The sequence below is a fragment of the Embiotoca jacksoni genome, unplaced genomic scaffold, assembly GCF_022577435.1.
Source record: "Embiotoca jacksoni isolate LCO1_2020_lvr unplaced genomic scaffold, fEmbJac1.0.p SCAF_8, whole genome shotgun sequence".
NCBI classification, from domain to species: domain Eukaryota; kingdom Metazoa; phylum Chordata; class Actinopteri; family Embiotocidae; genus Embiotoca; species Embiotoca jacksoni.
The window spans coordinates 20007676-20031634 of NW_027185436.1; the positions used below are offsets into that span (position 1 = coordinate 20007676).

General features: G+C 38.0%; 7 protein-coding genes across 7 annotated transcripts; 2 read left to right on the top strand and 5 right to left on the bottom strand.

The window, feature by feature from the left end:
- Positions 1-283: 283 nt before the first annotated feature.
- LOC138191664 (uncharacterized) lies at positions 284-5632 on the bottom strand. The gene is made up of 7 exons (XM_069138584.1): positions 5064-5632; positions 4769-4943; positions 4568-4638; positions 3954-4127; positions 3776-3873; positions 3629-3694; positions 284-2999 (listed from the first exon to the last, which is right to left on the bottom strand). Exons 1-7 carry the CDS (start codon positions 5077-5079, stop codon positions 2856-2858), a joined length of 744 nt encoding a protein of 247 aa, XP_068994685.1. The 5' UTR covers positions 5080-5632; the 3' UTR covers positions 284-2855.
- Positions 5633-6085: 453 nt separating this feature from the next.
- cox6a1 (cytochrome c oxidase subunit 6A1) lies at positions 6086-8126 on the bottom strand. Its single transcript, XM_069138586.1, has 3 exons — positions 8005-8126; positions 6517-6659; positions 6086-6392 (listed from the first exon to the last, which is right to left on the bottom strand). Exons 1-3 carry the CDS (start codon positions 8105-8107, stop codon positions 6306-6308), a joined length of 333 nt encoding a protein of 110 aa, XP_068994687.1. The 5' UTR covers positions 8108-8126; the 3' UTR covers positions 6086-6305.
- A 1076-nt stretch (positions 8127-9202) lies between these two features.
- asgrl1 (asialoglycoprotein receptor-like 1) lies at positions 9203-11163 on the top strand. The gene is made up of 8 exons (XM_069138585.1): positions 9203-9220; positions 9697-9777; positions 9865-9948; positions 10035-10121; positions 10226-10276; positions 10373-10512; positions 10648-10763; positions 10863-11163. The coding sequence occupies exons 2-8, from the start codon at positions 9699-9701 to the stop codon at positions 11014-11016; spliced, it is 711 nt and encodes a 236-aa protein (XP_068994686.1). The 5' UTR covers positions 9203-9220; positions 9697-9698; the 3' UTR covers positions 11017-11163.
- Positions 11164-11188: 25 nt separating this feature from the next.
- On the bottom strand, positions 11189-12032 carry LOC138191655 (phospholipase A2-like). The gene is made up of 3 exons (XM_069138573.1): positions 12028-12032; positions 11605-11738; positions 11189-11383 (listed from the first exon to the last, which is right to left on the bottom strand). Exons 1-3 carry the CDS (start codon positions 12030-12032, stop codon positions 11265-11267), a joined length of 258 nt encoding a protein of 85 aa, XP_068994674.1. The 3' UTR covers positions 11189-11264.
- A 1642-nt stretch (positions 12033-13674) lies between these two features.
- On the top strand, positions 13675-15696 carry LOC138191780 (phospholipase A2, minor isoenzyme-like). The gene is made up of 4 exons (XM_069138777.1): positions 13675-13783; positions 13932-14088; positions 14188-14315; positions 15410-15696. The coding sequence occupies exons 1-4, from the start codon at positions 13741-13743 to the stop codon at positions 15532-15534; spliced, it is 453 nt and encodes a 150-aa protein (XP_068994878.1). The 5' UTR covers positions 13675-13740; the 3' UTR covers positions 15535-15696.
- Positions 15569-19296, bottom strand: prkab1b (protein kinase, AMP-activated, beta 1 non-catalytic subunit, b). Its single transcript, XM_069138776.1, has 8 exons — positions 19186-19296; positions 18592-18755; positions 18082-18257; positions 17906-17999; positions 17677-17791; positions 17238-17371; positions 17078-17146; positions 15569-16356 (listed from the first exon to the last, which is right to left on the bottom strand). Exons 2-8 carry the CDS (start codon positions 18736-18738, stop codon positions 16279-16281), a joined length of 813 nt encoding a protein of 270 aa, XP_068994877.1. The 5' UTR covers positions 18739-18755; positions 19186-19296; the 3' UTR covers positions 15569-16278.
- A 1519-nt stretch (positions 19297-20815) lies between these two features.
- LOC138191642 (transmembrane protein 233) lies at positions 20816-23266 on the bottom strand. The gene is made up of 3 exons (XM_069138560.1): positions 23066-23266; positions 22001-22135; positions 20816-21919 (listed from the first exon to the last, which is right to left on the bottom strand). Exons 1-3 carry the CDS (start codon positions 23222-23224, stop codon positions 21908-21910), a joined length of 306 nt encoding a protein of 101 aa, XP_068994661.1. The 5' UTR covers positions 23225-23266; the 3' UTR covers positions 20816-21907.
- Positions 23267-23959: the final 693 nt, after the last annotated feature.

Sequence of the window (23959 nt, forward strand, 5' to 3'; positions counted from 1 at the left end):
GTATATGCAGTCTATGGTTCCTCCGGAGTCGCTAAAACCAGTCCGCCATTTTGAATGTGCCCAAAACCGCCGAGCCGGTGCGCATCCCCGTGGTGCAGCCCTGGGGACTTCAGGCGGGCAGACGGTGTGCCGCATTTAGGGATTTAGTTCATGTTTCTTTAACACCTGTCCTTCTAGAATAATCTCCAGAACCCAATTTCTAAAACACTCATCCCAATAAAGGTAAACAATTATTGAAATTCGACGAGTCACACAAAGCAACAACTAATTCAGACTTGCCATTCTTAAAATTTGTTTTATCAACATCATTGTTGGAAAGATTAAGTGTACTGTACTACATTTTGTGGACTGTACCGAGTCCCCATTAACAGTTTACGCACCACAAAGCTACTGAACATTTATAGTTCTATGCTTTCGTGTTACCAACTTTTCTGTAGGTGCACACAAAACTCATTATATATATATTAAAAAAAAGCAGAAAAAAACCCAACTATATCATCAATAGATTAAAATAAACACAACTTGGAGAAATACCAAACTGATTTTAAATATAACAAAAGGCCAATGCAAAAGAGTTTATAGAATTTTGGTGAATTAAGCTTTAAAACTGGATTCTTTTTTTCCCCCCAATTCTTTGCAGAAAAAAAACAAAGTAAGACAGCTGATCGAACATAAATATAATATATACATAAAAAGGCATATTCATTATTCTCCTGGCATTCATGGAAAGATCATCTACATCATAAATGTACACTAAGCACCATTTCAGAACAAGGCTCCCGCTGGTAGAAGGAACCAATCGAAAATTATTAATTTAATTCATACTCCCCGTCATTTCTAACCTTAAAAAACATGGTTCAGCAAAACCTGACCTCAAGCCATTGTTTTTTTTTTTAAATTTTAGGACCATACGCCTTTAAAGGGAGTATCTGAAGACGTCTATCAATCACAGCCCTTCGCCTGCAAAGGTTGTTGTCCCATAACGTTGCAGAAGACACATGTAAACGAGTGAAACTGATCCTATCCTGCTCATCTGATGTGGATGTGGGGAGACCGGGGCTTGTTGGCACATTGCTTTTATTTCCAGGGTGCTACTAAGAAATCTAATATAGGTTTTGCGCATTTACTTCCAATTTCCTGTCTGGGAGCAGTCAGCCACGCTGTGAAGTGAAGTTAGCGCAAATTAACAGTTTTTCACACCCCTGAGTAACAAACATGTACATTTCAATTTATGTAGTTTTGTTTTTCTAGTAAGGAATATTACAAATGATATATTTTCATTTTGCAGAGGAGCTATATCTTTTTATATCTTTTACGTATGGGGCAAGTTGTCTCGGGAGATTTTGGAGCATATTGTCACGTGACAACCAGCCCCAGTACAAATATAAACAGAATCTGCCTCTACTGTAAATCCTTGAGATATTGTTTAATCAGCTGCTATTGGGAAATTGTACCAAATGTGGCATTATCAATAATATCAGTGAAAGTTCAATAAATAGGGATAGCTAATTTTGGAAATGTTGGCCAATCAGCAGTCAAAGGATTGTTTAATGATATTTAACATATAATTGTGTTAATATGTTTTTAGAAGGAAGGAAGGAAGAAAATAGGACAGAGTGAAGAGATGGTCAGGGATTATTAAACATTATTATTAAATGTTAAGGGCAGTGAGGTAGGTGACGTTTGAAAATAAATTTATCAGGAGTACAGCCCAGGATTTTAATTTGAGCCGAGCTATCGTTTGTCATGTGTATATTTCTTGCAATATCCAGTGTGACAATTTACCCACTGATGTGGCAAATTTACACAAGTGCACATTAACTATTTGACTGCCGATAACTCTGTTCTGAAGTAAGATCTTCAAATGTGCTGAACACAAAACATATGCCAGAGACTTTCCTCTTTCATTTGGTGTATCATGTAGAACTATATGAGTTATGGATCCCAAGATATATAAGAGAGAGTGAAAAGTGTGACAACCAGCCATGGTGTCCCCCTAAGTATCAAATTAAGGCCCTTCATCTTTTAATTTTAAATCCATTGTGCCAGAATACAGAGCTGACAACCAGAAGTGTCTGAACACATCATGTGATGGTGGAGTCCACAGCGAGCCCACAGTGGCTCCTCACAAGCCCTTCTGCTGTATGTGATGCTGCCGCCCTGAACCCTCACTGGGCCTCAAAGCTGGTTTCAGGGCAGCTGCCGTCCAGATTATGCTGGGATTGAAATGACCTCAGAGCAACTTGTAGGAGGATTTCAATACTTCCGTAGTCTAAAGGTTACCCAAAGAGCTTAAGGACTGATGCCTGGTGCAATATTGCAAACATAAAAATAGGGTCCCACATCTTTTGTTAGAAACTTCCATCCATCCATTTTCTATACCCGCTTTATCCTGAACAGGGTCACGGGGGGGCTGGAGCCTATCCCAGCTCACTTTGGGGCGAAGGCAGGGTACACCCAGGACAGATCGCCAGTCCATCACAGGGCCAACACATAGAGACAGATGGAAACAAAGACCATTCACACCTCAGGGAAATTTGTAGAACCACAAATTAACCTGAGGTGCATGTCTTTTGGATGGTGGGAGGAAGCAGGAGTACCCGGAGAGAACCCACGCAGGCACAGGGAGAACATGCAAACGACAATGCTAACCACTCCACCACTGTGCCGCCCTGTTAGAAACTTAATGAGCTATATCAACTGCTGTCCAACCCTGCACACGATGTGCTGTTGTAAAAGCAACACATCAGTGGATCTGGCTGAAGGAGTTCATCAACTGTCACATGTAAATACATATTGTTTTAACATATTACGATAATTAAATTAAAAAAAAATCAATTTTTACAGGGTCACAATCACATCAGCTGCTTATCAAGTAATACGATTTCTTTCTCCAACTTCCTCATTTTAAGAGCTCTGTACGCCATCTCCTGGTCCCGGTTCTCCATTTCCTTTTTGAGGTAACAGCAGTAAAGTGCCCGTAAATCTTCTGTCTGCTTCTGTGGAAGAAATTAAACAACACAAATGCTCTTATTGTTCTCCTTCTTTAAAATAAATTACAATACATGTATAGCAATATGTTATCATGCAGTGTTAACACAATTAGAATAAAGTTATCAATGTTACTTATGTTCAAATTAAACATAGTTTTAGCCCTGAACATAATGTTAAAGCACATTTATGGAGAAATCAAAGATCTTTGGTTGCGAACAAGACTCCTTCCTCTGAACCCTTGAAGTTGGTAGATTTAAAAACATCCCAAAGGACGATAGGCTGTGAATTATGTGGTTTAGGTGAGGTTGAAAATGAATCATTTTCTTTTGTTTTTTCCTTATGATGATAAATTAAGAATATCTACGTTAAAATAAATGTATATTCAAAATCCAGATATGTTCTGGTGCACTGATGATGAAAAGAATTGAATTTTTGTTTAGCTTTAATATTTATCAGTTGGCTACCTTTGTTGCAAAAGCTTGGCAAAATAAATGTCATGATGGTTTATTTATTTAGAATCACTTGACATTTTTAATGTTACTGTGGCTCTAGTTTTTGTTATTAATGGTATCTTGTAAACCTATTTGGACTTTTGGACAATTACCAAAGCCCAGCGCTGACATATGAGACTCACCTCTGCTCTTCTGCCACCAGTTCTAACACCGGCTGAGTTGGACCTGTCCTGGAAGCTATGCACATCCTATAAAAAAAATAAATCAAGTCCATATGTGACTTATTTAAAGACAAATGCTTCAACGGATGCACTTTTAGAGGAACTTACCCCTTCAAACTGAGTTTCACTGATGTCCGTCTCATCGCTGCTCAAGCTCTCTGGTTCAGTCTTGGTGACAGGCAGGAGGAGGATCGGATGGCCCGACACTGTAGCGGCGGGGCAGACGTTAAATCAAGCTGCAAAGTAAACTCCACGTGGACTATCATGAAGGACAAGCGACACCTACCACTCATAAAAGAGCCATCAGATCCAGTTAATGAGTCAATGCAGGCACCTCCAGGAAGGACCTCCACTTTCAGCCTGCCGTCTTTGTGGTGCAGCAGATCCTCCTCAGCAGAGGTCAGGGACGGGGTGGCCGACCCCCCCTCATTCCTCATCACCTCGATCATTTTTCTTTTTGCTGCAAAGGGAGAGAAGTGAGAGGTTAAAAGAATCTGCCCTCGACAATAGAGGATGGAGAATATAGACTTTTACTTGGTGAAAAAAAGTATTCAGATCCTTTAATGAAGGGATTAATAACTGAAAAAAATAATTATACATGAGATATGTATTGTGTATATTTTTGGATTATGTTTGCTGATGTGATTGTGTAAGCAGCTTTTGAATTATGGAGGTAAGGTGACGTGTTTGTGCATCGTATTTTAAGAACTCAATGTTTTGCCTAAAAACGTGACAAATGAAAAATGAAATCAAAAGTACAATATTTGCCTATGAGATGAATTGAAGCAAGAGCTGCAGAAAATTAATACATTAACTACATTAAAAGTAAAAACATGTACCTAAGTACACTACTTGAATCAGTACTTTCTACTTTCTGCTTGCAATAACAACATAGCCGACCTGTTTGCACTATGTTCTTGTGTTTGACTTTCACTTGCTGCCATGTCCTTTTGTAGCCACTGTCCGATACCCTGTGAATCATGAAAAATAACATAATTTTTCAAGACAGAGATAATGTATCAGAACACATTACAACTGAGCTAATTAAATATTATAAAATGAAGTGAAATTAGCCACAATTTTGTAAATAAGACTTCTTACGCATTTATTCTATCAGCAATTCTCTGCCAGGCCTCCTCTCTCAGTTTAGAGGCAGTGGTGGTGTTGGATTTTGCTGTTAGTATTTCTCTCTCTTCTTCATACAACTTCAAAATTAGCTCCTGTTCTTTGGAGCTGAAAAAATGAGCCCGCTCATGTTTTTTCATCATCTGGAAATCTATAAAAACACAATAAACTAACTGTAAGTGTACATTTATGAGAGAGGAAAAAAAAAAACATGACGGATGATTCTTATGAATGGTTTAATATTATGAGATCTTCAACAAGGTCTCCTCACCTCTGTTTATGTTCATGGTTTCTGATCCGAGTTTCGGCGATCGACTGATCTCCCCTTTGAGGCAGAGCGGGTGCGCGCAGTTATCCGAGATGTTTCAATGCTAGATTTACTAATCAAATCGTAACCCACTGTCGTAAAAACGGAGTGAAGCCGAGCTTTAATCGATGCGACGGTTAGATGCGGCATGCGTCACAATATCAATCACTGACCAAGCGACGGAAACGGGGGGAAAAGAAAAGCGGTGGAAAAAAAAAAGATGAGTATCAGCAAGCTTTGTTAACCCAGGATTTTCTAATTCGGCTTAAGGCGCGCTCCCGTGAAAGAGGTGGAGCCTGTAACAAAGAGCGAGTCACGTGATCATATCACACCAGATAACATAGTACGTGAGGATTTTGTTATTGGGATAACATACGAGGACACAGATAATAGGAAACGCCTAAAAATAATCAATAAGGGTAATATTCATGTCACCTGACATGAAGGCTTCGAGCACGAGGATGTGGTCTTACAGGAAAACCTGTCAGCCAATGAAAAACGGGCTGATCAGGATACAGATTTTTTTTTTTTTTTATAATGTTTGACCTGCTGCAGACAAGAACGTGATAATCTAAAAACATGATGCCTCTGAGACCAGCAGTCACTACGGTACAAAAAGCTAAAAGAAAATAGGTTCAACTGAGCAAATGAGAAGTCACCCGTGTTGGTTTACCAGTGGTGTGCAGGATTTGTACATGTGTGGGTAGAAAGTTAATCCATTGTGAATGTAGGATGAGATGGCTGATCCTGAGGGAACCTGTTAGCAGTTACACAGCAGACATTTTCAATAGCCATAATAGGAAAAACAAGAGTGGTCGTAATGAAATTCAAAATACTTTTTGTTTTAATGTCACCATCTGTGCTTCTCCAACTGTGACAGGGAATAGGAAAAGACCTGTTCCTTTAAACATGACCTAGAAATGGAAAAAAAAACAAAAACCTGGAGCACTACATCACATGAACACACAAAAGAAATAAAACATGAATTGAGGTAATAATAGTTACTTTATTTATGTTAATTCAGGTTTCAGCAGACATTGTGTTTTATGGTCCAGAGCAAACAATTGTTGGTTCGGGTGCCCCTTGTTGAGAGCACAGAGGTAAACACAATAAAACTGAAGAGAGTAAACTGCAAATGGGTGTGTGGTCCAGTAACAAACGCTGAGGGAGGACTGGTCCTCGTGTCGGTTGTGTGGTCCGAAAGGTTTATTCGTGTCCCTCATAGCCATCAGGAAGGGGGTTCAAATGTGGGTTGTGGAAAAGAGATTTGTTCCCGTCCCCCCAGGGGAAACGCTGCAAGAAAGAGGAATAAGAAAACATTTTAAAAGTCAAAATTAATGATTAAAAGGTGGCACTAACAAAAAAAATATTTTTTTAAAAAAAAGTAAATTATTCTTAAAGCTGCATAAAGTCTGACCTTGGTGCGAATGCGAAGGTGGGAGTAAGGGATAAACTCGGGCTGTTCATGGGTGTGTTGCTGCTGTTTCAAGTACATGTTCAACATGCACACCGCAACTCCCGGCAGGGCGACCACGAAAGAGAGGATCTTCCATGTCTTAGCTGGGAAACGGGGATGATAGTCGTTTACCCAACAAACCAAATTTTGAAAGACGCTTTTGTAAACACAGAAAAATTAAATGTGAATATTTTCCGGCTCCTGTGCTCCTCCATAATAATACAACTGAATATGTTTCGGTTGTGGACTGTCGACAAAAGAAAGAAGACACCTTGAACTATTGGAAACGCTGGTGGGCCGGTCTTAATTATCAAATTTATTAGAGTTGACTGCATGTAGCAGCAGCATTAGAATCCTTTCCATTCATCAGTAATAAAACAAATAAAATAAAAAGCGGCTCAATGAAACTACCAGATGTCATATTTCCATCCATTTTGGACCATTTTTGGAGTTTGACCAGCATCACCTGTTGCGCCCTCTTTTTTATGTTATAACTTAATGGAACCTGAGTGGAGAATTAGCGCCACCAACTGTTCATATAGAGGAACTAAACTTCTAATATTGAACCAACAGCACTTCAAATAAGCATCTATTAAAATCTTGAATTTAGTTTAAAAAAAAAAGAAAAGAAAAGAGAAACACTCTCATAAGGTGTTTTAATTAAAACATGATGAGGCTTAGATTAGAGTAGAGGCGTAAAATGAACAGAATAAGATGACTAAATTGTTTTAAAAAACCAAACAAAATAATCAACAGATTAATCAATAATAAAGAATAATTGTTATTTGCGGCTTCATCCACTACAACACTTTCCATCTTGGCATGCTGTTACCCAAGGTGACACCCAGGATAACGATTTAAATGAATAAAATATGATCTCATTTACTGATTTTATTTTCAGTTTAGACCCTTTTCACTCTAATAATTAAATTAATAATTAATGTGTGGTCACAAAGAGCCCTCTTCAATTTCATCCTGCTCATCTTCTTTCTTACTCAATCGATGTGAAAATAAACAGGAAAAAAAAACTACAGTGACGTTAAAAGCATCTTTTGCATGTAACATTTATTCCACCTATTTTTTTTTTTATTTATTATTTACTTTTTTTTTTGGCTCTTTCTTGTCCCCGTGAACATTTCGTCTTTGTTGATAACAGCTGGGATATAATGACGTCATCGCGAGGCTCCAGTGACGTTGGTGTCATTGCTAATAAAATACTAAAATAAGTCCAAAATGAAAGAAGAACACGATGGTTTTTGTGGGTGTCTGCGTTCATAGAGAGTAAAAAAAAAATAAATGCGTCTCATTTTTTTTTTTCTTTTTGGGGGTCAGAAAGCTGAAGCTACAACGGCTAACGCTAGCTCAGCAAGGTCACTTGTTAAAGACAAAACGAAGAAGTTTAAATATGTTTAAGTACATCCGGTGAGGTGCAGCGAGGTGTTTAATTACCTGCCTGCTCGCCGTGTCCGGCAGCAGCAGCAGAAAACTGACGCCGGGTCTGGGTCAAAGAAGACCTCAGCAGGGCTCGAGAGACGCGTCCGATAGCCGACATTTTCCTTTTGAGAGAACCGCACAGACCGGAAGGAGTTTGTGTCGAGGCGTCACGTGGTGACCGGACAGCGCTACTGCGTCACCAAGCGGCGAGACCGAGAACTACAGGCAGACTCTGGTTTGTTGTCATTCTGTTACAGGAGATAATCAAGTCTAGTTAATTTTGTTTTGTATAGCCGGTGAGAAACAAGGGTTTAGATCAGTTATTTAATTAAAAGTAACGATACTACAGTGTAAAAATACTCTGTTTCAAATAGGTCCTGCGTTTCAAAATTATGCTTAAGTAAAAGTAAAACAAAATGTAATGCAAACTCTGCACTTGAAATTGGTTGCTGGTCAAAGTGTCTTTTTTAGAAGATAGATACTCTTTAAAGTTTGAGCCGTAACACAATACAAAATAGTGGAAAAATATCTAGTTGGTAATGTGATTGACCTGCAGTCCAGTTGTTCTGAGATATAGGTGCTGTATAAATCATCCCTAAATAAAAACAAATTGTTGAGTTTCCATTGCGTACTCTAAGGTGGCAGTTTCCAAACAGGGGTTTGCTAGATTAATCTAAGGCTCATGAGACTTACAAAAAGAAAAAACATAATTTTGCTTTATCAAAATGTCTTCAACTGGTCTTTACTGTTTTATTTTTATTATTTTTTAAAAAACAGTTTACTTTTGCAAACATTTAAAACAATCTCAAAAGAAAAGTCAGACTTTGAATGAACACACATGTTGCCTTCCCTGCAAGAGGGCTGTGGAAATGTAATTTTAGTGTATATGTATATATGTTGTATATTTTCGTATTTGCATGTCCTGTGCAGCAATTTGTAACTTTGCTTTAAAAGGTGTTATATAAATACAATTTGACTTACTGACCTACCTACCTTCATAACAGTAATTCAAATTTACAATGAAAGGAACATTTATTTGCTGCAGTCGTTTATTGTGACCATTTTTTAGGCCAACTGCCCTGAAAATGATTAATAGAGCCTGAATAATTATAGGCACATTAAAAACATTTCCTGTAACTGAAATGTATTTCTCTTTAAAGGGGAGGACTTTCTGTGATTGCATGGTCAGAGTCCACCAAAAAAAAATTCAGAGCTATTCTGCTTGATCAAGGTAAGTGGTAAGTTTTACTGGCACATATATTCCATACATTTGCCCTGATATGGGCTAATATTTTCAGTCTTATTTTCAACATACACCTTACATGTAACTTTTTATAAATGTGCACTAATGGCTGTGTGTTCTATACAAACGACACAATGGATTATACATCATGAAGACAACACTTGCGTCATAATTAAAATTTTGTAAAGTATTTGGTGAATTTAGATGAATACTTTTGAAAATGACAGACATCTATTTATTGAGCCGTTAATAGTTAACAAATGCAGCCTGGAGACAAACAGGACAGATTTTGTTGACCTCTTATCTGCAGCTTTGATCTGAATTTGTCTCTGGACTTAATACTCCGATTATTGCGAAAAAGCTTTTAAATTACAACATCACAGCTAGTAAGATATGATATGCACTAACAGCATTTAAAGGTCTGAAAATAAATACATTTTCTACAACAACCTGATCTCTCTCAGTCATGGAATCTCACTATCACCAGTTTGGATCGCCTGATGGGAGCTCTGGTCATGGAGAGCGTCCTATCACCACACAAACAGGTAAAACTCATATGTGTCACTTGATTTTGATCAAATAATTTCAGATATCTCCATAAACTACGAAAAAATGTTTCTCAATGTTTGCAGCTATAAAGAAGATAGTGATTTATATCCTATACTGCATCCTGGTGCTGCTGCTGTTAATTCTGCTGATGGTAACTGGGATAAAATGTAAGACTTTCAATATATTACAATAAAGCAAATCCAACTCATATGATTATCAAATTATTGTTTGATCATATTTTTTTGTTTCAAAGTCTCCCAGTTAAACAAAGAAATCACTGATGTCAAACATAGTCTTGAGAAAATCAGCCATGGAAGAACATCTTCATTGTCCACCTCAGGTTATAAAAAGTCTTTTCTGCTCTGAATATAATGATGCAGTAATAAAATGTATGTCTTCTAGACAACCTTTTTTTGTGTGTTTTTGTGCTTCTCCAACCTCAAGGTGCAGCAACAGTGCCGGAAGCCTTCTTTGATAAAATTGTCCCAGTTAGAGGTAAAAATCGGAACGCTTTTATCTAAATAAAAATCAGATTTTTTTTTTTTTTTTTTTTTACACAGTCAGACTCACTGTTAATCTTAAACAAACCAGGAACATGTAGGGAGGGATGGGATTCTTTCCAGGGAGGCTGCTACCTGCTCTCCACCAACACTGTTACCTGGCACCAAGCAGAGGAGCATTGCAAGACACAAGGAGGACACCTGGCAGTTCTGAACAACGTGGAGAAACTGGTGAGTTCATCATGTGAGCGGAGCTGCTTGACACAGTGTGTAAATATGATAATACAGGGGAGTGCACACACTGTACAGAGCAAAAGACTTACCAGACTTCACAAAAATAATGTGTTGCTATTTGTTTAATTCTAGGACTACATTTCAAAAATTGTTGAAATCAGATACAGCTACTGGATTGGACTCGTGGAGCGACAGCACGAGGGACACTGGAGCTGGGTGGATGGAACTGACTTCAATTCAAACCCAACGTAAGATACATGTAAAGGCATACAAATAGACCAAAAGAAAGCAGAGACTAAATGCTTGGGAAGTGAAGTCACCACTGTCCCTCTGCTGTTTGTGCTCAGTTTCTGGGATAAAGGTCAGCCTGACGACTGGGACTACAGAGAGAACGGAGAGGACTGCGGGCAGATTCATGACTCTGATAGACGCAAGCGCAAGCGGTGGAATGATGCGGACTGTGACCAGCTGTTCCGCTACATCTGTGAAACCAGGGCATGAGAGACAGTGGACCTCTCTGAGATGACGACCCCTCACCAACATGACAGAGCCGATACAGTGGGAAAAGAGGGGTGAAATCCAGGCTGAGGGAAAATGATGTTCCTGATGACAATTTGTGATGTGAATCAATAAAAGGGATGAAACTTATATGTCTTTAAGGCTGTTCTTGGACAATAAAAACATTGGCTCCAAGTCTCCTTTATTGATTTTTAATCAAATGTGTCAGTGTTGATTGCATAGCCCTGTGTTTAATGGCAGCGGTCACTGGAAAGGTGGGCATTTCCTTCATCATAATCTGCTTTGGAAAAGCAAATGGCTGCTTTCCTGTCACACTCACAGATGAACTTCTCACAGGGATCGTTGTTATCTAAACGGCAAAGACAGAGAAGAGTAAACAGCAAATAATGGGAATTAGTTATTTATCCATTCTCCACATAAATATTAAGAACTGTTTGCCACATATGAAATAATGATGTGTACATATACGTATACATATACATATACATATACATATACATATACATATACATATACATATACATATACATATACATATAAACAAAACGGTTGCAGTTGTTGAACACTCACTCGGACAGGTGACGGTCTTGCTGGCCTCGTCACAGGTGTAGCTGTAGAGTTCAGTATAAGGGTTGTCTAAGATGAACCAGCAGCCTTCGTGCTGCATGGCCTCACTGTAACACTTGTTGTGGACTTGACAGCATCTACAACAAACACAAAGCATAAAAAGGCCATTACAGCACCTGTTTCAAATGTACATAAGGCTGCAACTAACAATTACTTTTACTATCAGATGATCTGCTGATTGATTTATCTACTAATTATATTTTAGTTGTTTAGTCTATAAGATGCGAAAGAATATTCAAAAATGTCCATTACAGTTTCCCAGAGTCCAGAATGATGTCATTAAATGTCTTGTTTTGTACAAACAACAGTCGATCTAAAAGATTTATTGATTAGCAAAACTGTTGCTGATTAATTTGTGTTGATTGCCTCATTTATAGACTTTCAATCAATTCAATTTATCAATTAAATGTGATTTTAAGTGTAAAGTCATAATGTAACATGGTCCCAAAACACTTTATAGTCACAACAGAATACACAGCAAGTAAGACAAACAACAAAACCACATTAAAATGATCAATGTTAGAAAGTAACAACCCAGGCCAATAGAAGCATGACTATAGCAGCATGATTTTAGCCTCACAGCCGAGACCGAAAGATTTATCAAGAAGCAAAGTTTTATCCCTGATCTTAAACATAGACATTGTGTGTCTACTGAACTTAAACTGGGAGCTGATTCCACAGAAGAGGAGCCTGATGGCTGAAGGCTCTGCCTCCCATTTCACTTTTGTAAACCTTAGGAACCACAAAGAAAACCTTCACTCCGAGAGCAAAGTGTTCTGTTAGGATAATATGAGCTACTTTCTGCTGAAGAAATATTCCCTGTTAAAACTTCCTTCAGTGCTTTGAGCAGCACAAACAAAATGCCATTGTAATGGAAATATAATATATGTACAGTACATGCACACGTGCACAAGCAATTTATATATACACAACAATACACACGTAAGCAAACAAACACACACTGATGCTTTTTATATACATCATTGGTTCATTATTTGTTTTAAATTATGTATTGTTTCCTTTTGTGTCAACACTACAGCTCCCAACTTGTGTAACATGCAGCAGAAAGTCGTGGGAACTCCGGCAAATGCTCGTTATTTACACAGCTGTGTGTTGGGACAGTTATCTTAAAACCAGAAGATTCAAACCCAAGCGAGTACAGAGTGCCCGGACCGAAGAGAACAAATATATAATGTGGAAAATTTTACTAGTGAATTAAAAAAAAAGAAGCTTAAAGGATCAAAATAAATGTGTACTGAACATCTGCTGCTTAACCTGTGAGAGGAGAATAAGTGAGACCAAAATGTGGTATTTCGAAGCCATGCGAACTGTGATTAACATCACTTTGTCATCTTAACAGGATAATAAAATAATAAAAATTTTACCCAGAAATTAAGCAGTTAACATATTCAAAGAGTTGATCGTCATATATAGTCCATAATGTATCATGCCTCATTCATGACTCTCAGCTCTCATTAGAAGATAAAGGTTGCTCTTCAGGAGTAATACTGAAGACAGGGAAGCTTGAGCCGTCAGTCTTGCATTTTGTGGTCTTTTTAGTTCTTGGCTGTAGAGATACATTCAAGTTTCAGAAGCAGTATTATAATATGTATCCATCAAAAATATTTAAATAAAGACAGATGTACTATACAAATATCCATTGAGTAAAATATGTAAAATGTTAAAGTTTTGATAATGATGAGAAATGATTGTTTCTATTACACATTATATTTCTGGATTATTGTCACTGATAATCCTAGTTTGTTGGTGACTTAAGTTTTGAAAGAAATGCAGCATTTGAAATTTAGATTAATAAGCATGAAAATACTGAAGCAGGATCAATGAGTCAAACTTAAACCTCAGTAGTCATTTTCAGCAACTTTCCACCTATGAAATACAGTAAAATCCAAACACACTGGTTTTACAGAGCGACTATATGCTTGTCTTGACAAGTATCTCCTTATAAAAAAGCTACTTAAAGCTCCCACCCCCTTGGTTTCCTCTTATCTCCGGTTTTCTCTCTAGTACTGCTCTGTAATAGCAGGCTGCACCTCATTTAATGTTCTTCTGACTGCAGCTATGAAGACTGCTCCTCAGCTGCTGCTGCTGCTGCTCCTCAGTGGTAAGACAAAAAAAAAAAAACCTGTAAAATATTAATTAATCTTTTACTATAATCGACACTGTAAATGTTTCATTGAAGTGATATTTATTGCTTTTTTCTATTTTTTGTGTCTAATTTTCTCCTGCTCCATTCATTGTGTCTTTACCAGCCTGTGTAGTCAGCGGTGCTCGGCTCCCCAAGGCCTTATGGCAGTTTGGAAAGATGATCCAGTGCACCCAGCCTGGAGTTAACCCTCTAATCTACAACAGTTACGGCTGCTGGTGCGGCTTCGGGGGAACGGGAACTCCTCGAGATGAACTGGACATGTAAGAATCCATCATTACTTCATTTTGTTTTCGCCAGTCATCATTTTTGGAATAGAAATGAGATTCCCTAAAACATGCTGCCTTCTTTGACGTTATCAGGTGCTGTAAAGTTCACGATAAATGCTACGAAGCAAGCAGGAAGGTTCCTGGATGCACGGCTATCGCTGACCTTCCTTATGTTCTTGTTTTTGATTTCACCTGCTCAAATGAACAACTGACGTGCTCAGGTAAGACTGAGAATGGGACTGAATAAAGATGGTCTCACACTTTCAGATATAATATAGATAATCTGTTAAGCGCTTCCTTAATTAAATTTAAATACTAATGTTCTGGGTTTAAGGAATTGAACACATCAGCACATCAGGATGCGAAATGTTGAACATGGAACATAGCTCTATTTACCGCAAGAAAACAAGGTTTTTACTATACTTACATAAATTTAATAACCATATTTAATGTCAAAAATACATTCAAGTCTTTAAATCAGTTTTACCAAACCAGTAATCTTTACTTTAAAGCATGGGCAGTTTTCAGTAGTCCACTGTGGCTCTAGCCAAGTAAAAATAATCTTATATTCAGTTTATTTATTCAAAATCTAGTTGTTGTTGTTTTTAGTCTGAATGGATCATACAGTGCTTTCTCAGGCAGATCATTGGACTTAATATTCAAGTAAATGTCACTTGCCTTTTCCTGATGACCATCTTTGTCTTTGTTTGAGTGACTATTATCTAAATACAAGCAACATGTCTGTAAAAAAAAAAAAAAAAAAAATCCCCTTCAAGGCTATGGAAGCCATATCAGTATGTCTTAAAACCACACAAGACTAAGTAATAAAAATCCCCTTACATTAGTGATTTATTTTAATGTGCTTGGCCTTCATTTTTTCAGTGTGCTAAAATAAAAAAAAAATTGATGAGGACATATTTACTCATATTTAGTGTATTTCGCTTATTACTGTGCTGCAGCAAGTCTGATCACAAGTAATTTGATTAAAAAAAAACAGCATTGTCTACCTATTTCAAACCTGTGAACACTTAACTGGGTTTACTGAATTCTACACCTTATTGTACACAGTACATTGAACAAGGGTGTGTTTGTGTGCCTGTGTGCAAGTACTGTATATAATATTTAAACAGCTATTTATAGGTATTACACAACCTGGGACTGAGGTTTGATTCCCAGTGGGGAGAACCCACACTGTATTCTCACACCGGCATATAACCAACTATGTTTATTATGTATTCATCGTGTGTTTCATGTTTTTATTATTGAGCAGCTACAGTATCTGCTAATTTACTGACTCAGCTCTTTGTCTCTGCAGCTACCAACAAAAAGTGCCAGGCTGCTGTGTGTGAATGTGATCGCGTGGCGGCTCACTGCTTCGCTCAGGCCACATACAACCCTGACAACAAGAACCTGGATCCCAAAGTCCACTGCGTGGACTGAGTCATGCAACACACAGAAAAAAAACACAAGAGAGTGATTTCGAACAGGTTTCTTTTGCAACTTTAATATTGTTTTGATCGTAAAAAAAAATACAAGTTTTATTTTGTACAAAGAAATCAGTTTCAAATAAAATAAAGCAGAAACTCAAAATGAAGCCTTCCAGCTGAATTTCAACGTGTGTGTTTGTGTGTGCTTGCTCACATATGAAGAGCTCATGTAGCAGAGATTGCAGCTGTGCTTATCTTGCTAGTGCAACTTTTGTATTTTTCCAGTCACAGTTTCTTTAAATTCCAGCTCACTTAAACACATGGAGCCACACTTCAGCCTCTGGCTTTGTACGAACTCTACCAAGGTCAAAGGTTTCCTGTTATGTATCATGTGTTTGGTCTCTCCGTTAACTAAAAGTGTATCAGAAAATCTGGGTCAAGCTGAGTTGGAATGAAATATCTTTAAAAAGAAAATCCACCCGATCTTGTGTGTCTTGGAGACTTTGGTTGAATCTGAATATTAAAGATTCATGCGTTCATAAGTTGATATACACTATATCAAATTTCACAATAGTTATTTTTAAAAAGATGTAACATTATCAAATTTTGAGATTACATGCTGGTAAAAAAAAAACTGCTTCAGCAAACAGTTTAAATTGATATCAGGAAGATTTTTAGGTCCAGTTTCAACCAAACAATGAAAATAGCAGCCGTGTTATTTATTTCAAAATAAAAGGCTGGATATTTTCTCTGTGGATCATATTGGTTTGTACAGAAGAGTGGTCACGTACTTCTTTTTGTATCGGTGTGTTGCACTGAGAACCATCACCCCGTCCTAAAACACAGTTACAAAAGGAGCATTTAGGAAAAATTAGGTTTACAGATGAAGTTTACACGGTTCAAGCAGTAATGGTTCGAATTCCCTTCAAAATTATTCTGATTATTGGAAAATAAAATTTGACCTACAGCATTAACAATTTGCGTTATGATAGAAATAAGTAAGACATTTTTTTTACTTTCCCACGGCAAATAATGGAAAATCATTGATAACAATAACAGCTGAGGTTTTATACTGTATATTTGTTGTCTAGAATTTGATCTGTGTAGCATATGAATGAGATATATTACATATGCTTTTTAAGCATGATTAAAATTAAATAAACATGTTAGTGCCTGCATTGATGCCAGTCAGTAACATGGAGCCCATATCTCCTTCCAGTTTAGTCAAAATTCATGTTGTGTCATCTGAGATATATTTGCCTGACTGACAGAGGATAAATAGACAGATAAGGAAATTTACACTTAATCATTTATTTATTTATTTATCTAGTTATAAATGTTTCTCATGTATAAAATTTCTTTTAATTTTGTGTAATTGTTTAGTTTGTTGTTAATTATTTCAAGTCTTTGTTTTAATTCTGATTGATGTTGTAAGGCTCTTTGGTCAACTTATGTTGGGTCTAAATGTGCTACATGAGGAACCCGACTTGATTTGACTGAATTCACAGTGATGGACAACATTAGAAAAGCAGGCCTGTCTTCAATGTATTCGTTACCTTGATGGAGAGGGCGTACAGGTGGTTGAGCATCACATGGTTGGGCTCTGGAAGCAGCGTCGGGTCACACTGATGGAGATTCAAAAGCAGGATGAATTTTTAATAAATTAAGTGGTTTCTTACATGGATCATCTTTACCAGTATTTAATCCTGTACTTACAGAGATCCCCGTGTCCTTGTTGAGCAGCACCTGCAGCAGGTGGGGGGGTAAGATAGGAGGGTGTTTGATCTTGTCTTCTGGCTTGGTTACATATGCGTCCTGCTGGTAGGGGCCCGGAGGGGAACTGGACAAGTCTGGAAAAAAGGATCACATAACACTAATTTAATACTGCATTACATTAAAGCAATAACGCAGACAGAGAGAGTCAAGGTCAATGCATTAGCACATGTCACTGATCCATACAATCTACTTAAAAAGTAATGAGACACTCTTCCAATTTTTGTAAAGTAAACTTAAATCTAATATATCTATTAGCTTTACAGACAGCCACATACATTATTATTCAAAGTGTCTTGAAACACTTAAAAAAAAAAATAATAATAATAATAATTGGCCAGTTTGAGAGCTGTAACTAATGAATTAAAACAAGTGTCAGCACCTGAGATTTCTGCTGAATCCTCCGAGTCAATCCTGAGGGCGTCAAATACTTCAAAGTCAGTTGTTTTCACCTGAATGACGTTGTTGACTGTTCCAGTTTTTGACGTCATTACACCCTGAGAGAGAGCATAAACAGAAAACTGATACACATGCATGAGGAAAAATAAGAGTACACTGGTGATACTTTTTGTAAAGGTGGATCGCCTCTTAAATTTTAAACCTTCACTCACCCCGCTCGGATCCAAGATCCATTGACCGTCTACACAAAACTTGTACTGGTGCTCTCCCTCCGGTAGATCCACAATAGCCACAAAGTTTTTCTGACTGAATATGAGGGATGAAAACGTGTCATATTTTAATTAAAAAACACAGTTCAATCATTCAGCTTTCACATGAGTCAAACTACCTTTTGTTGAGCGGGATCTTGGTTCCCCAGTTGTTAAAGGAGCCTGACACAAAGACTTCTCTGGCGACTCCGGACCATCTGAACACAGTTGGTCTGGCCTGCGTTGGACTTTTGCTGTCGCTTTCCAGGTCCTGCTGCCAGGCCAGAAATTCCTGGATTTCCTGTGGAGCCTGGTCCTGAGACAGATAATAAATAGAAAACTTTCAGTCTCTTTCTCTGTCATACAGACAATTTTCAGGAAACAACTGAACCCAAAACTTTTAAATTGGGTTTTGAACAACAAAAGGCAACACAATATGAAGGATTTAAGCAGCAATTTTAACTAGAAGTATCTTCTGTCTAATGAAAATCATTCTACAAACTTTGGTAAAACTATGGTAATAAAGTGTGCAATAATTCTTCTAGCTATCTCATGCAAAATCCGATTAATGTGTGAAAACATGCACAATGGGACAATCCAGATTAACTCAGATGTGTGTCAGCAGTCATGGTATAAACTTATTTGTTCACCTTTGGATCATCTCTCTGGAACAAGTCTGCGTCCTCTGAGCTGTCCATCATGATGTTGGGACGAGCCTCCTTCCCTCCTTGCTGTCCATCTCTGTATGACCTTTCACCCTGACCCCCGCTGGACCGATCACTGCTGCTGTTCCCCATCCTGGTGGCATCAAACGCTGCAAACAGATCGAGATCAAGTCAACAGCCTGTCCTGGATCAGGAAGGTCACAGACCACCAGGAGCGGACCACGGTGGACCACCACCGAGGGCCCTTCTGTTAGTGGGGGGCTCCAAATGGCCCCATGCATTTTGCGCAGTGCATATCACACCGCCACTGATAACAATAGTGATTGTTGTGCTGCAGAAAATCTCCTCAGAGGAGGTTTGGTTTGCTGCAGTCGTATCAAAGGGAGGTCCTTGCTTTAACGTGCATCTGTTCGTGGTTTGCAGTCGTACTGAATGAAGCCTGTCCCGCTGTCCTTTGTTGCTGTTTCCGTGTTTCAGCTGGAGTTTTGCTCTGACTGAACATGAGCCGCAGCAGCGTCCCGCCCATCAATAACACATGTAACACGCTCGCTGATGTTGTACGTGTGGTCTTTCTTTTACCTTTTCTCTGCCCTTGTTTCTTTTTGTTATTCTCTCGTGGTCTGCCGCGGTTCGTACACTCTCGCCATTTGTCATAAACTTGAGTGTGTGTTGAATTGTGAAGAAAAACACACCTCTTCCGCCTGCTGTGCTCGTGCTCGCGGAGAGTTTAACTGTTTGGTGCCCGGACGTTCATCATCTATCATCTACAGATGAGCACGTTTTCATCGACAGACATGAATACAATGCTGTTTTTAGATGACCTTCGACTTTATATTAAAAAAAAATAATAAGAGAAAAACAGTAAAATAGAAAGGTTTATCTTGGAGGAATCAAACAAAAAAGACACATGACAAACATATGTCCGAAGTTTGTCTTTACAATCCAAACAGCAGTTTCCAACATGGGGATCGCGGTCCCTCAACTGGTCATGCACGTACCCAGACTGCGACAAAATTAACAAGCAGGAAAAAAAAAAAACATTTGTCATGAAAAATATAAGAAAATTCAGATGTTTCTCTGATCTTTGCTTCATGTTTGGTATAAATTTAAATTAGGACTAATGGGCTTGGTGAACCTTAAAATGTTGTCCATATTGTAACATTATTTGATCAGTCCTTGTTTCTCTTGGTCCAGTCTGAGTCTGGTCCAAGAAGGACAGTCATCATCTCGTCTGCGTTTTGACTCTTTCAGCTTGAACAGTTTAGAAAGGAGACACAACAACACAAGAAACTTATCCAGATGTTGCACACACTTATACATAAACCTGTATTTAAACATCATCATTCAATTAATCGCAGTAATAAGATTCCACAATTAAAAATGTTATTTCTTAGCAGCATGAACAAACCTACCGTAGTAATTTGAATGTGTATTTTTTTTTTTAATTTTATTTTATTTTTTTTATAGAATAGGCCTTCGTCTGCGCCAGCTGAGAGGCAGCTGTTAACAAAGCACACTATGATGTTGTGTTTTGCATCATTGCCTTGTAAAGCAGACATCCACAGACTCCTGCAGTTCAGCAGTCTTTGTTCCATATCACATAGAACTCCTCTGAGACATTCCCACAGCATCCAGTTTCTTCTAATTTGCATTTCTGACGGTGATACTGTATGCACTCAAAATAATAAAAACGCAGAGTCATCAGTATTTAAGTGTTCAAAAGGTCACAGTTTTCTTCCTCAGGTTCGGAGAGTAGAGCTAACGTACATGCAATCACTATTTCAGATAAAGAACCCCCTGTGTAAACGGATATCATTTATTTTTCCACTCAAGGAAATTTAATAATTTAATTTCAAGTAATGGTGCTGCTTTGTTTTAGGGAAACTGAAGTTTGGTGCAACATGCTACTGTAAAATCTTTGTATTTATACTACGAGCACCACTTTCTCTGGATGACTACGAATCCTTGAATCTCTCTTCAAGTTGAAAATACATTTTATTCCACACTGTCTGACAATATCCATCATGTTCTTTATGGGCTTGTTCCAACTCTTCATTGAAGCTATGTGACTCAGTGAAAGATTCAAATGCAAAACTCTTGAACATTTTCTCGATGTTTTGTGAATAGCTTTACAAATACAATAAAATTTGGACCTTGGTTGAAATCACAACTAATACTTTCAAAGAATTTAATGAATTTATTTTCCATTTTCACTCGTTCAGGTTCACATTCTCAGTTCTTACTTCTGTCAGTGGCGTCTCAATTTCCCAATTTCAAACAACATTTTCTGCTCATTTTGTGCACACCACACATGAGCTGTGATTCTCCACTAACAGTTTTCAGTTGCTGGCTTCATGGTACAAGTCAAAACCAGAGGTTTAGATGGATCACAAAGTCTTTATGCTGATGCACCAGGGGGGCAGTGATGTGCCAGTATTTATACAATGATAAGCTGGCAATTAAGACTTTTATTTTCTCCTTAATAATAGGGCTGGATCTCATTTCCTGCAGATTATATGCTCTATGTTTAGACCTGCTACAGTGTCAGTATTACATATCAGAATACATGATCCCTCAGACGCAACAACTTGCAACAGGTGTCAAATATGGGTGCAAAATGAGGCCAGTGGGAGAAGTGAGTATAGATATGTAACCTTGTCACAGGATTTCACAATCATGTTGCAGGATCATACTATTAATTGCCTCAACAACATGAATGTGGATTAAGTCATTGTTAGACTTTTTCCTATGTATTAGGTTAAAGCTAGGAAATATACATTTCCATACTAGTTTTCTTTCTATCTCAAAGGAAATATTTAGCTTTCAAGTGAAATTCCTTTTTCAGTCATAAGGGATTTATAGATTTGGTTTGTTTATAAGACAACATGTGAAGTAAAGTAGAGCAATATTTCAAAGATATTTGTCTGATTGCATTTGCCAATATTAGATCAAATTTGAGCAATAATCAGTTATCAATAGTTACATCAAACAAGAAGATACACCAGCTGTTGTAAAACTGTTCATTATCTGTGTTTGGTTACAAAAAAGCTTTCATGTTGAAATCAGCAGCATCATTCCTTTCACGTTGCCATTACCAAACCTGTAAAAAGTTTTATTGAAGTACGATTCACACATCATCTGAAACCAAAATGTTTTCAGCAGTAAAGTGACACTCAGTCAGCTCCTGGAAAACCTCCAGAGCTGCTGATGACAGAGGACAAACAGAGCTCTTCTGCATCTCATGATGCTGATCTCTCCATGACCTCGTCACCACTTCCATCTCCTCCTCCTCCTCAAGAGGTCACACCACATGCTGTAGAGGGAAAAACAAAGATCGTTGAAATCTTGATATCCTTCAGTTTATGTTTGCATCACATATCTGGTGTGTTCGTACCGTAGTGAAGTGCACAATGATGCACGCAGTGATAATCACAAGTCCAATGACAAATGAGACAATCCCCAGGTGGAGAGCTTTCCGACCCAGCCGCTGGGAGCCATCGTAGTCCTGCTCGTAATAACTCTTTTGGGCCTGAAAAGTGAAAGACATTACTGTAGCTACAATCTCAGTCTGCATTTATGTTGTTTTAAACAAGTATGTCCAGTGAGGAAGAAAGTAGTTCCTTACTTGTGTTTTTTTCGTGTAAATCTCATGTAAATGCTGAATGTTAAAAAATAAATGATTCATCGCCTTCCTTTGCATCCACATGCATGCGTCACATCTGCACCTGCGTTTCTTGTTATCTCTAATTCATATTTGTGTTGAAGCAAAGTGTCCTTAGCAGTGAGAAACAGCAGATTGCTGTGCCCGAATGCCTTATCTAGTTACTCACAGCCACAACGATGCAGCAGCTGCTGCTGGCACGTCGACTCAACACAACTCCGTCGCCTCTGACAGCTCAAACACTGAGACACATCTAAATGTGTTGCTCTCATCTAATGCTTCAACTTTTTTTAAACTTTGTGTCCTCGTGGGAGAAGGTACTGAATGTGAAGCAGGGAGCTGCAGGAAGAGACACTTAGGCTTCTTCAGTTTGAGATGAGACAAAATCATTGTGTAAAACATTAGTGTTGTAGTTATGGATGTAGTTTAGTACTGGGCCACAAATAGAAAATATATTTGATCTGAATACACATCAGCAGAAGCACGTGTTAATTATGTTGAGAAGAATAGAGAAGTGAGGAGCCTAGACATAAAATTTACACAATAAAAATAACAATTTCTCAGTATATACGAAATGTTAGATCCATATCTGACAACAATCAACCATCATCCCATATGGTCCCTTGTGTTTTTCCCAGCAGTGACACTAAATTATGCATCCATATGTTGTGACACATGTTGACTGATCTTTATTCACCGCCAGCAAACAGCTAAACCTCACATATTATATATTATCCTGAAACAATTAATGCAGATAAAACAGACGTGTTCAGAAAACTCAAAACTGTCAGCACTCACCAGCACAGAGAAAACCAGCGCCACAATATTAATGGGCCATGCCGGACAGAAACAGGTGAACATGGTGAGACAGAGGTAGTTCCTCATAGGGGGACTCTCCTGAGCCTCAGCGCTCTTCATGAAGTCAGAGCCACCATCCAGTGAGGGTTTGGTGTTCATGGCTGGCTGCGGTGAAAGGCAGAGAGGCGATGCAGCAGCTCTGAGACGCTGGGAGACTGGAGGTGGAAACAGAGGAGGGGAGGCAGCAGAGCAGTGATGATGGAAGAGAGAAATCAAGCAGTAGAGAGACATCAGAGGGACACAGAGGCAGAGTGGTGAGCAGTCATTTATAACACATTTATGCCTCAGTTTAAATTCAAAGTAAGTTTTTACACATATTTCTTACCTATTACGTATTTATGATGTCTAGCCCATTTACAGTAATTTCTCACACATGGTAATGTTGTACATATCTATGGTAACTGATTACACATGGAGGCTAATTAAGGGAATTTTTTAAAATGAATTCAGTGTAAATTTAAAGCAGTTTGGTAGAAAGTTATATTCTTTTGTAATTGTAAATGAACATGAATTTATAGTCACAGAATCTATTATTTTGTGAGAAATTTGATGCAATTCATGAGAAAATCTATAATAATTTGGAACAAAACTAAAAGTAATTTAAAACAAACATTGTTTTACAAACCTACATTCATTTAGTGCAAATGTATTGCAAATTCTAGTAATTGTACAGTTCAACAGTTTTTGTTTTTTTTATGTTGGTATGTCGGATGTATGTGGCACAAAAATGTGTAAAAAGCTTCTCCCCTACATAAAGTTAGGACTCTCCTGATCAAATTGTGCAGATGGCAGAACACCGTGCAGCTCGGCACAGCAACACGCCAACACGTCAGT